The sequence below is a fragment of the Ctenopharyngodon idella genome, chromosome 5 (assembly GCF_019924925.1).
Source record: "Ctenopharyngodon idella isolate HZGC_01 chromosome 5, HZGC01, whole genome shotgun sequence".
In the NCBI taxonomy this organism is placed as follows: Eukaryota; Metazoa; Chordata; class Actinopteri; order Cypriniformes; family Xenocyprididae; genus Ctenopharyngodon; species Ctenopharyngodon idella.
In genome coordinates this window covers 35,764,193-35,779,712 of record NC_067224.1, presented here as the reverse complement: position 1 = coordinate 35,779,712, position 15,520 = coordinate 35,764,193, and the positions used below count along the sequence as shown (strand labels likewise).

The following is a 15,520-nucleotide window of genomic DNA, read 5'->3' as shown; positions in this document are numbered from 1 at the left end:
TTCTTGGTTTCTACAGGAATTAAACTAACAGCTGAAGATAATGAGAATATAACATCATTGACAGGCTACGCTATGACACGGACCACTTAACTGGAAAAAAATTCTCTTGATTTAAACATTGTTAGAAATATTTGGGATAATGCAAGTACACAAGTCAACAAAATATTTAACATTGTTCTGGTGATTTTTTTTTTTTTTTTGGAATTCTTATATATTATGCCTTTAAAGCTATCTACATATTGACATCACACTTTTCGCATTAAGCCATCCGGTTGTATTTGGCGACATATTTGTTGCTTAAGTCTGCGTGAACCGGAACTTGCCACCGACCTTATCTCAGTTTTTTTGACGTATTTCCAAATGAAGCTCTCAAGAAGCTCTCTTTTCGTCTCTAGCTCTCAGCAGTCTGTCTGTTGCAGGGGAGTAGTTAAGGATGTTTTTGCCCTAGTAGGCAACTGAGAAGAGAAGAAACGCCATTCCAGAACGAAAGTGATCTTCACATTTTGAGTAAGATTGTTAAAAGACAACTTGCACGAATGAAAGGTTTACCACAAGACTTGTAAGTCACATCAAGCAGGATCAAATTGAATTTCATGTTGACCTCAAGGTTTTTTAGGTTCAATATGCAATATCAATATCAGCAATATGCTTGTTGCCTAAGACTACTGATGGTTATTGGTAACATGTTTGTGGCTTAACAGCTCAGATACACCAAGCCAAGATCAAGAACTAGTGGCAACAAGCATCCGTGTTGTCGCATTACGTTGCCTACGTCTGGGTCAAGTTGCGCTCAACACAGCGCAAGACTACAGTCAACAAGCATGCACATTCAATACATGAATGAGAGAAACGGTCCACACCAGCAGGGGATAGTAGTCTGTATTCGTCACTCAAAAGTAACTGGAACTTTTACTGCGGATATACAAACCATAAGCAAACAGAGCTTAATCGATGTTGATCATTTAATCTTCACTTTCTTCATTTCCAGACGGCATGTAATTTATAGAAATAATTTATAGAATGCTCAGAAGAAGAACCACCCTCCTGCATGTACCCTCTTGACTTCGTTGTTGGCTTGCTTAATCTGGCAGCTCTGATGCTGAAATGCTTTTCTGGTTATTATTGGCAACATGCTTGTTGCTTAAGCTTTTTCTGGTATTGGCAATATGCTTGTTGCCTAAGCTCATCTGGGTAACTGCATTTAAAGGGGCAAGGGGGATCTTGATACTCCAGATTTTTCACTGTCAGTTGGTGGTTGTCGGTACATCCTTCTGTTTTTTTTATGGGGTTATCACTGCGCTCCCTGCTCTTTTCCATGCTAGGCTGCATGGATGGGCAGGGAGTTCTTGCCCAGAACAGAACCATACCGCCAATCCAAACTGCATGCTACTTGTCACTAATCTTTGATAGCATTAGTTCTGGCAGGTCACACGAGTCAAGCTCGCATCAGCTGACTCTCAGCTGATCCACGTCTACCTATTGGAATACGACGCCTATCACAGCATCCCTATAAAGGTCCATTCAGTGTTTTCAGCGGCATTATCATGTTGCTCAGGAGCTAATTACCCTCCTCCATCCCCAGCTCCTCCTCTCATCCACAGTCAGGACTTGGCCTTCTGATATTCCTCTTCGAATCAGACTGTCATTTATCTTGATTTATGTTGTTCTTAATGACAATAATTTAATGTAACATTAATGATATCTGCAATACATTTATGTTGGTTCTGTTCTGTTTACCGTGGTTATCACTGTGTTCCTGACAGAACTGTGTTTAGTCCATTGTTCTGACCCTTCAACCCAGACATGTTCAAGTCCCTGCAGTCAAGTCTCAAGTCTTTGAGGACCAAATCAAGTCCAAGTCAAGTCTCAAGTCTTTGAGGTCCAAGTCAAGTCTCAAGTCTTTAGGGGTCCAAGTGAAGTCTAAAGTCAAGTCTTTGTTCTATTTTTATCAATATATTTTTTCAGCTAGTTGTTATTGTAATTAACAGTGTATTTAAATATCAAAACAGATTACTTTTACTTTAAAATTGTCTAATAAAGCACACAAAATACTACTTAAATCATTTCTATTACTTTCTAACTTTATACAAAATTATACCATTTAGAACCAACGCAAGGAAAAAAGTGCTGTGTATTTTGAGCTATATGAGTTGCCGTAGTTTGCTGTAGATCTCAAGCAATGCTGGAAAATGTAGTCTTCCAGTGAGCGCCGGCAGTAACAAAACCTATGTATAGCCAAGCGTTACAGTAAACAAAACAACAAACAACATTTCCATCTTATATTATATGCATTATCAAATACTTGGGCAAAAAAAAAATGAAAAGGACATGTACTTCTTGAAAATGGACCACAAGCAAGCCTCTGCAGCTGTGCAACACCGTAGCTTCCCTTCGGATTAATTGATTGCTTTTCAAAATGAAATGACAAAGTTTATCGCAAGGTAAAGCTTGGCTATATTGTTATTTGTTTCTAATTTAACAAGTTTTCTAATGGGTGATGAATTTGCGTGCCTTCAGATGCGTCACGCGCTCGATGGCTTGGTGTGTTTAGAGATGATTTGTGAGCAGCACATATTTGGGAATGAATGGATAGTAAAATGTGGTGTTTCATGCCATCATGTGGGGTAGTAAACAGAGAACGTAATCGGGAATGTCACACCAAAAGACTTGTATTTTTCACAAGTCTCTGTCTTCAAGTCCAAGTCAAGTCTTGAGTCAAGTCTTGGGTTAGTGGTTCACAAGTCCAAGTTAAGTCTCGAGTTAGTAGTTCACGAGTCCAAGTCAAGTCGCAAGTCGTTTATTTTTGTGACTTAAGTGCGACTCGAATCCAAGTCGCAGACTTGAGTTTCCATCTCTGCTTCAACCACACTTATTGTGATTTCATCACCAAGGGACATGTTACTGGATAAACAATATCGTTGTTCCTGGAACAACATTTATATCAACCAGTAATAATTCCTGTAAAGTTTAGTTATTCCTGAGGCTTAAACAACATTCTCATGAGTAGGTTTTTTTTATTATTATTATTTGACATGTTTTTTTGTATCAACTTTGAAAATTAAATTTTTAAAATCACAGACCTTTTTTTGACCACCAATAACGTGTGATTACACTCAGACTTATAAACATCTCATTCAACTGCCCTCACACCAACTTGTTTTCACTGTTTCACCGTCTGTAATCCTCTCCTTATTATACCCAGCAGGGCAGTGTATTTTCCAATCACGTACTGGCCCATTGGAGGGCCTTGTAGGGCTACGGTGCCGGAAGGTTGACATTAATAATGTGATTGTGCTTTGCCCTCTCTTATCCAGAGGTGGCAGAGGGCAGGCCTCCTCCTGCTGCTGAGAGAGAGAGGCAATCAGTGTTTAATCTGCAAGACTGATTAACTTCTCATTACAATCAGACACACACACACTATGCAGGCACTCAGACACACAAATTCATGTACAAATGTACGGGGCCGCACGCAGACATATGCACGCAACATACACTCTCACACTCCAGAGGTGGATCTGTAATTATGCCATGGAGATCAAGTCAGGCCTACTTACCCAGCTCTAGCAATCAGTTTTATTTATGCATTTATTTTCAAACTGTTTGTGAGGAACATGTCAATGACAAGAAAAGAATGGCTCAAGTGTCATGTCACGGTCTTTGCTGAATCACCTGGGTCTCTCTCTTCTCAAGTGCCATTTCAATCAGACACATTTTGATTGTGAATAGAGTAAAGAGCGTTAAGCTGCAGCTTTAGTGTTACAAAAATTAAAACTGCTAACACTAAATCATTGGTAACTGGCCAAATGTGGATCAGTAATGGAAGTGTTTTTAAATGCGTGTGTGTGTAAATGAACAAAAATATGTACACTTCACATACAAATACCTATGGATACGAAAGCGATCACCCTGACAGTTTACTTTTTAGTAAGCAATACATTGTACAGCTAACACAAACCGAATTACTCAGTTTTCATGTCAACCAATTATTAAATTTTTCAGCCTTGCCGGGTGCAATCAGTGAATCATCAAACTGCATGAAAAATATATCTGGCAATGGCTTGAGTGTGAAATTTTCAGTTTTCTCTGGTTTAAAAATCAAATCATGAAGAATACACATATCACACTTTTTGCTCTCCTCCACTGACAGAAAGACAAGCACATAGGAGTCTTGAGTTTCCAAACCATGTGCCAACCTTGGGATACGCACAAATAATTTCAGAAATGTCAGTTCAACTGAGGCGTGTAAATAAAGGCTTCTCTGTTGACACCTCATTTGAATGCTGAGCAGATGACCTCTGCATTTATGAAGGTCTAGAAGAGAAACATGAAAATGCTCAATGTTTCTCAGCAGAGAACCAAACCCAGCCCCGCTCTTCTAACATGAGTGCACTTACAAGCTGAATAACAAAATGATGGGCATTTTTATGCCTTCAGAACAATGTATTTTAGTTTTATTATTAAGCCGTTATTATTCAAGATCATTACATAACTGCCCAAACTTTACCAATGGATAACACACAAAAAAAGATCATGTTATTTTCTGGATTTTAATTTGGATTTAACAACCTGTTGACTTTGAAATATTTGATGCTAAAGAGTTTTTGATATTCTGTTCTTCCAGATTGGAAACAGCAGCTAGCCTTGCACCTAAAGATGAAGAGGAGAAAGTGGAAACGAAAGACACTGTTGCAAAAAGGCATGAGAAAAATGGACACACAAAACGCAGAGGACGTAAACGCCACAGTCACCGCCGAGCTCGCAGGTCTGTACCTTCTAAACCTGTTCCTCACACACACATATTCATCAAAGACGTTTCAGTGCTTAGGAGCAAACACTTCAGTATGTATTTGCTGTTATAGAAAAGAACTAGGCTATTTGTAGGCTCTCTGATGGTAAAATAGCTGATTTAAACCAACTTTGAAGTGGTTGAAAACAGCATGTGCTGTTGAAAACGTTGTACAATTTAACCATAGAACCTTTATATAGATAAAGCTATTCAAATGTGAATTTTATTTTGACCCCAGAGAAGATCAAACACATGAAAATATGAAGCACTGAATCCACTTCTAAGCTTCATCCTCACTCTGTAAGCATGAATTAGAAACCCCAAACTTTAAAGCATGGCAGGCACAAACATTCTTATCTCCTTGCCACAGTGTAAACATTTAGGTGTTGCTGGAATTTTTAACACGGGTGTCTTTTATGGGGTCCTCTTACTTCCCATCCACTAAAATTCAAACTCCACCTGATGAAAGGAATTGATTCAGCATTGGATTCTCAACGGCATAATTCCACTGATATCTTCAAAGTGTGCACGATAACACAGACCAAAAGCAGTGCATCATTATGTAAAACAGGAAGGACGGCAGATCAAGTGTTATCTTAAACATGCTAATCTCTAGTTGAGTTCATGCTCAGTTTTCTGCCAGAAAACAGCAGATGCAAATGCATTTTTTTCAGCTGAGATTTTATAATCAAGCACACAACGGCAGCTAAACAATGCAAGATCGAATAATGATTAAGTCAGATCAAGCTAAACCACAAAATCCACAAACAGCTTTCCTTCATCTGTACAATCAAAGAATCCTAAATCATGTACACAAACAGTTATTTTCGACATGCTTTCTCATCCAAATAAAAGAAACATCTCAAATGTGAAAAGACTTATTGTGTAGTGTCATTTTCAGTCTCAATAAAGTGACATTTAAATAGAGGGCTTCTGTCCTTTGGGAAGACCCTTCTATTTAAAGTCTTTTATTAGTCTTGACAGTTCTTTCACTCCGTAAGTTTGACATCCTTTGGAGTGTGTCAGTAGTCAAAAGATTTATGTGTGATTTATTTATTTATTTTTGCTTGCACAGTTTTCTTTTCATAACTTTTGTAACAAGCTTAAGCCTCTTTATTTTAATTATGGGAAACGTTGCATTTTTTTTATCCAAAGCTGAAAGGTACATACAGCATTGCTGGGAATGTAAACAGTTCTGAAGCCCTCAGTGAAATGTCATTTATAAATGTTGACAGCCTTTTAACTCTCTAACCTTGTCTATTCTCCTGAGTGTGTCAGTGCTCAGTCTAACTCACAAGACGACCCTCTCCGCGCTGTTCCTTCTGACAGCTGAAGTGATTGTGGCCATTAGGGGTGTGTTCGTTACCTGTGTGTATTCAAGGTCAACTGAAACTGACGGAAAGACTTTAAAAGCTGGAGAGCAAACCCATAAGCTAAATAAAGGGCAAAACTAGATACATCTCTGTGAAATTCACATTAGTCAATGGATCTGAATGTGTTGCATCAAAAGTGTTACTACTAACAACAGTTTGATTTCAGAGCTGATTGAAACTAGGGCTGCCATGATATCATGATATATTTCACTACACAAATATCATGAACAAAAAATTTCACAATAACAATATTATTGCAGTATTTATAGACATTGTAACAAAATAACAAAAAGTTATTCTGATGCTAAATCTTTTAAATTCATTCTTAACTTTATTTTGTATTTTCTCCTTTTTTGGCCAATGAATCACACTTACTTCAGGTGTGGATAGAGTGTCTCATTTTCATCTGTCATCATCTCTGACATGATTTTGTGCAATACCGCCACTTGCCATGATGGAGTGTTAACCAGATGGTTACTGGCACTGCAATATTTGTGACACTATCATATGTGTAGTGTTTACCAATATCAATATTAAATTTTTGTTTAAATATCACAGTTCATGAGTTCGCCTGCCCATTCAGTCTTGACGGTTAATAATAAAACGAACTTGGCTTGCTGTCTTCGGAAAGACGGCTTTAGCCCGAAGTTCGGCTCAAGCTCCAAGTTTGGTATGTAAGTGAGACAAGCATTGTTACAAAAAAATGACCTCAATCCATCAGGGTTATTATAGTAGTTAACTACAACTAAAACCAAAAATGTTTTAGTTACTTGAAATAAAATAAACGTTAATTGAAATGAAATAAAATACAATATAATAAACTTCAACTTCAACTAGTTGCCAAAGCTAGGTGGCAAAGTAACATTTCTCATTTTCATTTAGGGTGCTTTCTAGGGGTGGGAATCGCAGGGTACCTCACGATATGATACAATCACGATACATGGCTCACAATAACGATAATATCGCAATTCTGCGATAATCGATACATTGCTAGACAATCCTATAATGATACATCATGATATCTGTCTAACTATGAAAACAAAATGCCATTGAAAAGGTTAAGTGCAGGTTTTCTCTCTTTATCCGCAAAACGGATAAATCCGATCTTCGGTTCCCGCGCTATATGCAGATTTAATGGAGTTCACGTCACCGAAAGCAACAAATATGAGGTGCATTTTATTGATCATTAGCTAATTTCAAAATCAAAGACCGCAATAGGAGAGAGCGGCAACAGCACTGGTAAGGTCTCATTACTTTTAATGAAGATAATTGTGTGTTAAGCATCTGCGACTTACTTTCACTTTCATATGCGGCAGTTTGCGCGTCAGCTTGCTGAAGAGATACTCAGCTGTTCATCTGCAGCGATGCGTGATGCAGTAGCACTGTCATGTCTGACTCTCATATGTTTCAGTTTTAGTATTTTTGGGAGAAGTAAAATTTACATATGTGGTTTCAACAACCAGATGCATTTAGACTGATGCATAGACAGTTTTGACTGGAATGCGTCCCAGACCACCTCCTGAAGTGGTTTGAGCGATCGGATTTAAATCCATCTCAAATGCGTTTCGGAGGGCATTTCAACCTGGTCTTTTCACGATTGGATAGCTATCCGATCAGAGAAAATGCATGAAAGTTACCAGGTGCAAACAGACCCTTTTGACCGAGCGCTTACACAGATATACACGGGAGCGTTCAAAAGCAGGCGTCTATCAGTGGATCCCTAATATATGCTTTCAAACACTCCCATGTATATCTAAGCACTCAGTAAAGAACGTCAAAGATGTCTACGTTTGTCACAACAATGGTATAAAAGTGCGTCAAGACTTTGAACTTAAACAAGGCTGGGGCATCTATTGTACTCACACTGCTGTATGCCATCCTGTTAAAAACCTCTTTTTCTTAGGCTAGTTAACTTATGTTCACGTTTCCCTCATTTGTGTGTTGAGTGCCGCCTTGAAGTAGTGATGCTTTGAGCAGAGAAATCTATTTATAGCGCTTTATTTTATTAAAATATTATATTGATATTTGGCGCAGCGATACGATTCTCATATCGCACAGAGAAGGACGACGATATATTGCCATATCGATATTTTGTCCCACCCCTAGTGCTTTCACACTAGCACTTTTGATGCTTACCTGAGTTCGATTGACATCAGAGTTCGATTCGTTTGGATGACGTGAACACTCTTTTCTGAATTCGGGTGTGCACAGTTCATGTGAACTCCAGTATGGTTCACTGCTGATATGAACGCAATCGTACTAAATCGCAGAAGTGAACCGCTATTGATGATGTATGATTTGATAAAACTGTGTTTGTGTGTGTTCTAAGGTGACCGTATTTCTCATGGTGGAATATGGGACAGGTGAGCAAGGGGTGGGCAATATGATAATTTTATTTGTAACATGAGAAATTTTATTTCATGATTAATTATTGTTTTATAAAAAAGACATTTACAAATAATACGACAAATACAATAGAAATACAAATTAAATAAACTTGTTTTTCAGATGCAGTAGGTTTATTTACCATGTATACATTTATTTAGCATATTTTGTTGTTTAACATTAAGACTGAATTCATGGATGTAATATACTGACACATATCCGGGTTTCACCCACCTGTTTACGTCCACTTAAGCCATAACCGACTGTATTTACATGAGAAACTGCACACGATGGACATTTTTTGACAACTATGTGTGTATTTGACCATTCAGGCGCAATGAGAACTGATTGCGCGCTGTCTGAGAGAACTGGGATCGTGCGGAAGGAAAGAGAGAGAGCTCTTCTGGTGTGTGTCATTCTCCGCCTATCCTGCCTTCACTAACGGCAAGTTAATCGATAACGAATTGTGATTGGATGGTAATTTTGTTCTATGACAAATTTGATTGGGCTGTTCTCGCGTGACCGAACACTACTATTACTACTCATTCTATCAGTCATAATGAAATTTTAGGAAATATGAAATATAGGACAAAACATGATTTTTCTTAATAAGTTGGGACACTAAAAATAGAGCTGAAATACGGGACTATCCCAGAAAAAACTTGAACTAAAATGAAAATACAAAAATAAAAAATAAAAATATTTTAAAAAATCTATAATAGTATCTTAATGATAGGCCTACTTAAATAACACTGTGATCCATTTATCGATATGCACTTATACAGTATATTACATATTATTTACATTTAAAAAGGACAGAAAAATGATTACAATCAAATATAAATGGTTTGACAGCCCTAATTGTGACTTGTCGTTACTTGTGATTGCTTATCATAATTGCTTCTCTGTATTTTGTTTAAGACTGCACCAACCAAATCTCATTTAGTCTGCCAAAAAAGGCAGGACCAAGATTAACTGTAAAAAATCTTGGACTATTGTAGTGTTTATGTGTCTTTGTGTGTGTGTGTGCCTTTGTGCCGAGGGTGTAATGTGAGACAAAGGTTCCTAATTAAGCAGAAATGGCACTTGCTTTTCTGCTAATCAGCTTCTAATGCGTTTCAGACTTGCTAATGCAGAAATGGCTGGATAAACTGCCTTACTATATCAGACCAAACAGCCTTTTCCACCCTCAGAGATCGAGTAAGCGGCCCGATCCCCCGCGAGCACATCTGCACGGCCTGCCTGGCTCACCGTCTGTGTTTTGATCCATCTAAATGGTTTCCTCTCAGTGCTCATATTGAATCACTGACTGGCTGGGCAAAGCCAAAGCTACAACAGTCTGTAATTCATCGACTGTCACGGACTGCACTCCCCTGTGTCTATGAAATATTATTATCCTGCTGTAGCGATGTGCCGCAAGAAGCAAATCTCATTGCCGCTGCTACTGTGCCTTTAACCTGCACCAGTCATGTGTATTTGTCATGGATATCCTGTATACCTTCTCCCACGCTTTATATTTTCATTGCTGCCTGTCAGATGCATGTCACTCTGACAGTCTGTGGTATAAAGTGCTATTTACTATACACATACCTCTATGAAGGCAATAACATTTTCAGTGTTTTATCCCTCCTACTTCCATTGTGCTAATTCTTATGAGGAAAGCTCCTTCAGTCACAGAGCAATTTAAGCTTAATATAGCAAGCTAAAATGAGTCTCTTTGATATAAATAGGGTGAGTATCAGAAAATCTGCCTTTGAAAATATTATAGAGGTCAGCTGTTCCATTCCATGGGCCTTATCAGTGTTTGAATGGTACAGATTGGGGAGTTTGAAGCATCTAATGGATTTTTGGGGGTGTTCAAAGGATTAAAAGTGATGGAAGGACATTACTTGATGTGGCTAAATAAGATAGGCGCAGTGGAATAGTGTTTGCTCATTCCAGCTTTTCGGTCTTTATATTCGATAAATCCTCTTCGTTCAGAGGGTCGGAAATGTAACCTTTGCAATTAGCTCGGAAAATGTCTTTAACTCGATCAGCTCGCCTCTTCCCTTCTGGTTGAATCCAGAGTATTAGTGGTTACGGTAAAGCGTTTCACGCCCACTTTTGATTGGATCCTCTCTGTTGTCTTGATGAAATGAGAGTGGTGTGTCATTGCTGCAATCACAATAATAACAGTTGCGCCCTGTGCTTTAGTAAACATTGAAAATGTGTGATATAAATGTCCATTGTCTAAGTATAGTCTCCCTGTTGATGATTGCATTAGAATTGCCTGAGGAAGACTCTCAGTAGTAGATGCAGTGTTATATCTCTCTGTTAAGCTTCAAATCCTTCCTTGCACTCCCCTTTATATTATTGGCTTTAAAAGACGCTCTTGAGGTGACACCTCAGTGCTTTTGAAACGGCGCACATGTCCCACTCAGTCAGGACATGCCGTCCATTCTCTCTGATCTTCTGCTTTGTTGTTGCAGAAGTGTTGCCACTAAAAGTAAATTGATTTTAAAAGCTGCCTGTCATCTACCTGTCCGAGCGTGCTGCTTTCCCTCTCTCTCTCTCCTTATTGCTGTCTCTTATATCCTTCCTCTTTAACCTCTATTTTTCCATGTGCCTTTTCTGTTCTTGAAAATGGAGTTGTTTTGGGAGACAGATTGCCAACCTAGGCTCACTAGGCAAAAAACTTCTACCTACATTTTTGTAAAACTCCAAAAGCAAATCATTTACTGAAGTTTTAAGGTGAAATTAACACTAGTGGCAGTAAAACACCAACAACTTGCATTCCTTTTCACACAAATTATGATTACAGGGGCAGATTATTGATCAATAAAGACTTATTTCCACACAATTCCTTTCACAATGCTATGTTATGACCACAAAACACTTTTATCATAGTGCATGATTTGTAAAGTAATTTATTTTGAGATTTGCATCACATAACCAACTCCATATGTATGGCTTTTCTGATGTAGTAAACTTGCTCGGTCGCTCAGCTGGTAAATAATTATTTTTATGATGCAGAGCACTCAGTTACGAGTCCTGTGAAGCATGAGTCACGATAAAATACTTGAAAAACTTGTAGAAGCAAGAATAATAATAATAATAATAATAATAACAATAATAATTCCTTACATTTATATAGCGCTTTTCTGGGTACTCAAAGCGCTTTACATATGGAAGGGGGAATCTCCTCGACCACCACCAATGTGCAGCATCCACCTGGATGATACGACGGCAGCCATATTGCGCCAGAACACCCACCACACACCAGCTTATTGGTGGAGAGAGGAGACAGAGTGATGAAGCCAATCAGTATATGGGGATGATTAGGAGGCCATGATGGACAGAGGCCAATGGGCAAATGTGGCCAGAATGTCGGGGTTACATCCCTACTCTTTTCGAAGGACATCCTGGGATTTTTAACAACCACAGAGAGTCAGGACCTCGGTTTAACGTCTCATCTGAAGGACGGTGCTTTTTGACAGTATAGTGTCCCCATCACTATACTTCGGTGTTAGGACCCACACAGACCACAGGGTGAGCACCCCCTGCTGGCCTCACTAACACCTCTTCCAGCAGCAACCTAGTTTTCCCAGGAGGTCTCCCATCCAGGTACTAACCAGGCTCAGCCCTGCTTAGCTTCAGTGGGCAACCAGTCTTGGGCTACAGGGTGATATGGCTGCAAGCTAAAATCCATGGTTGCCTCAGCAAATGTATTGTTATCTCACACTTGCTGTTGTTAACACTATTGGTTAGGTTTAGGGTCGGATTAAATGTAGGGCGTACATTATTTTTAAACACGATAGAGCATTAAACTTTTAGCACTTTTAGCCTTTTGGCATTCATAGTTTGTATTGGTGCGGCCGCGCGGAACGTTTTCAGTTCATTCTGTGGAAGCCCAACTTCCATAGAAATTAATTGAAAATGCACACTCTTCTCCGCACCATTAAGAATGCCTGTGTGGCCGTGTGCATTTGACTTTTTACTCAAATTAACAATTTAAAAGCGAGGTGCAAAAGAGGGGAACTCTCCACGCCCCTCCCGGTGATACCGGTATTACCGGTGTTGTCACACATCAATTAACCAGTGGGCAAATTTCCTCACTGTCACAACCATACTTACAGTGTATGACTGGTCATTCATCAAGCTCTTAATTTGAGTAATTGTCACTGAATGACCTATAAAATGAAAATAAACCGATTCTGTAAAATGTGTTCTCTCATTGTTTTGCTTTTCTAGTGTGTCTCTTGATGCCGATCTTTCCTCTCGGCCAGTGCCTAAAACAAAGAAAAAGAAGAAGAAGTCACAGAGGAAGAGGAGGAGACACAGGTCAGCCCTAAAAACAAATGATCACATGAGATATCAATGATATTTTAATGAAAACTGTGATACATGTTTTTTCAGCATTCTTTGATGAATAGAAAATTCAAAAGAACTGCATTTATTTGAAATAAAAATCTTCTGTAATAATGTCTAAGACATAATAATGTATTTACTGTCACTTCTGATCAATTCAACGTGCCTTTGCTGAATAAAAAATAATGTAAGATAAGGAATTTAATAACTTTACAAATAGGAAGATGCATAAAAGGACTTCACTCAAAACCTAAAATAATCTGAATTAACTGATATAGAGCACAGATGGAGTAATAATAATAAACTTATCCACACGTCTTGTGCATCATATTCTAAATTATTTGAAAGTGTATTCAACTATATGTAAGTCTTTGGAACATATTTCAAGATTTTCTAATATGGGGAAATATTCCTTTAAGCGTTACTGTAAAAACAAAATTTTGTACGTGTTGTACATGCTAATTACACATGGCTATATTTAATCTCTCCCAGATCTCCCTCCTGCAGTCCATCACCTGTGAGGAAGAAGAAAAAGAAGAGCTCAAAGAAAAGGAAGCGACATAGGTAGTGATTGATTTTCACATCAGGTCATGTTTAGAGGTTTGCTTTGAGTACGCTTTTCTGATTTGGTGTGGTTGTTTTGTCAAGACTGCTTTTAAAGCCATCTCCTCTCTGCCTCTAGGTCTGCCTCAAGGAAGGGAAGGCACAGGTAAATTTATTTATTTAATATTTTGCTTGTTTTTATACTCTTTCCTAGAATAAAGGGCACAGTGATTTTCACACGATATACATAATACCTGTTGATTATTGTTAAGTGCTTTATGTAGTTTATGGCTCCCCAGGGGGACAATTTTATTGCTCAGAGGTTCCTTACTCATAGCTCAGGAGTTTGAATGGAGAGCTCAGTTATGAATTATTTAAGCATCCACTTTGTCTCAGATGTTTCTCCTCAAATTCCTTAGGACAGGAAAAAAAAGTTATTACTGACATACAGCAAGAATATAGGAATCTATACTTACAGTACTGGGGTCTTTTTTCAGAATAAAATCTTTAAAGCAGGAGTCTCCATTTGCTCTCTCCATTTAATCTCATTGTTGTGTAGCAGAAACAGCAAAGAAGATCTCACTTGTGAATTTTCTTTCCTATGCGACCTTTTAGTTTAAACCCGATCAATTATTTTTCTTTTACAGTGGATCGAGTCCCAGACGTAAAAGAAAGGAGGAGAAAAAACATAAAAAGAGGTTGGTGATTTCAAAATGTGCCTTAATTATTTAAAACCCATCAGCTTACACTTCAGTTGAAAGTATTCAAGCACTGACAGTTTATTGAGTTATATTCAAGCTCCTCTGTGCTTTATCCTTTAGTGTCAAAGGCTTAATGCATTCTACACTATAAAGCACCTGCATGACCCTTCATGCACAAGAGTCATATTTTCTAGATTAGATTACGGTGTATTGACAGCCGCTCTGTAGTGCACCTCAGCTCCTCTCAGAGAGTGCTGTTGTTGGCTGCTTTTGTCGTGTGGTCTCTCGAACTGAAGGAGGGCTGGTGCAGTCTGAGAGCAGCTCCTCACTGAAGCAGGCGAGCAGCCAGAGAGACAGAAACATGAACCAATTTCACGGCGCTAGTCTGCTACGCACACAGCAAGGAAGAAGTGCCTCGCTGGGCTTCTGATCCTCAAAACCTTCAGGTTTTGTGAGTGTGTTAAATCAATGGTTCTCAAGTGGTTTTGCTTCACGACCCAATACTCTAAATTCTTTGTCCTTTGTAACTGATTTGCACTTAAACTGAAACTGTTTACATAAGCTCATCTTTGTCTTTACTTGATTTGTTACATTTTATATTATACTGATGCTGAGGGCAAATCAGGGAATAGTCAGGAATGTTAACTACAAAAATTGATTTATTCCATCTGATATTGTTATTTATTATTTATTAAAAGTGTTCATGCTCAGAAAGAACATTTTCAACCAGTTACTTGCAAAAAAATAGTTTTAAAATAAAACGTTTTACATTTTCAATATGTTACTGGTCTTTTGTGCATAATTATGTGCACTCAAATTCAAAATTGATATAATTTGTAATTTTTTTAATGTTTTTGAAAGAAGTCTTTTATGCTCACCAAGACTGCATTTATTTGATCAAAAATAAAGTGAAAAATTAATATTGTGAAATATTATTACAATTTAAATTAACCGTTTTCTAATTAAATATATTTTCAAAATGTAATGTATTCCTGTGATGCAAAGTTGAATTTTCAGCATCATTACTCCAGTCAGTGTCACATGATCCTTGACATGATGACATTTCAATATGCTGTTTTGTTGCTCAATTTCCTCTTATTATTAATGTTGAAAACATTGCTGTTTTACTGATACATAACATTTTTTGTAACATAATTAATGTCTTTACTGTCACTTTTGATCAAATGAATGCATCCTTGCTGAATAAAAGTTTTAATTTTTTTTTTTTTTTAAATCTTACTGACAGCAAACTTTTAAATGGTAGTATACATTATATTCCAAAAAATAAAAAATAAACGAAATCTCTACCCCTGAAACAGCTTTACTTTTCACAGGACAGGAAAAAATCATGTTAATTAATGTTAATGTTTCTCTCATTGAATATT

At 37.8% G+C, this 15,520-nt stretch overlaps 1 protein-coding gene across 2 annotated transcripts in view; it reads left to right on the top strand.

Annotated features, from left to right (window-relative positions):
- srrm4 (serine/arginine repetitive matrix 4) overlaps positions 1-15,520 on the top strand; it is a 58,745-nt gene that overhangs the window by 32,843 nt on the left and 10,382 nt on the right. For both annotated transcript variants that reach the window (XM_051894170.1, XM_051894172.1), the window contains exons 2-6: positions 4,622-4,762; positions 12,775-12,864; positions 13,384-13,455; positions 13,574-13,600; positions 14,082-14,132. In XM_051894170.1, the coding sequence (XP_051750130.1) occupies positions 4,622-4,762; positions 12,775-12,864; positions 13,384-13,455; positions 13,574-13,600; positions 14,082-14,132 (381 nt within the window). The remainder of the gene's footprint in view (positions 1-4,621; positions 4,763-12,774; positions 12,865-13,383; positions 13,456-13,573; positions 13,601-14,081; positions 14,133-15,520) is intronic.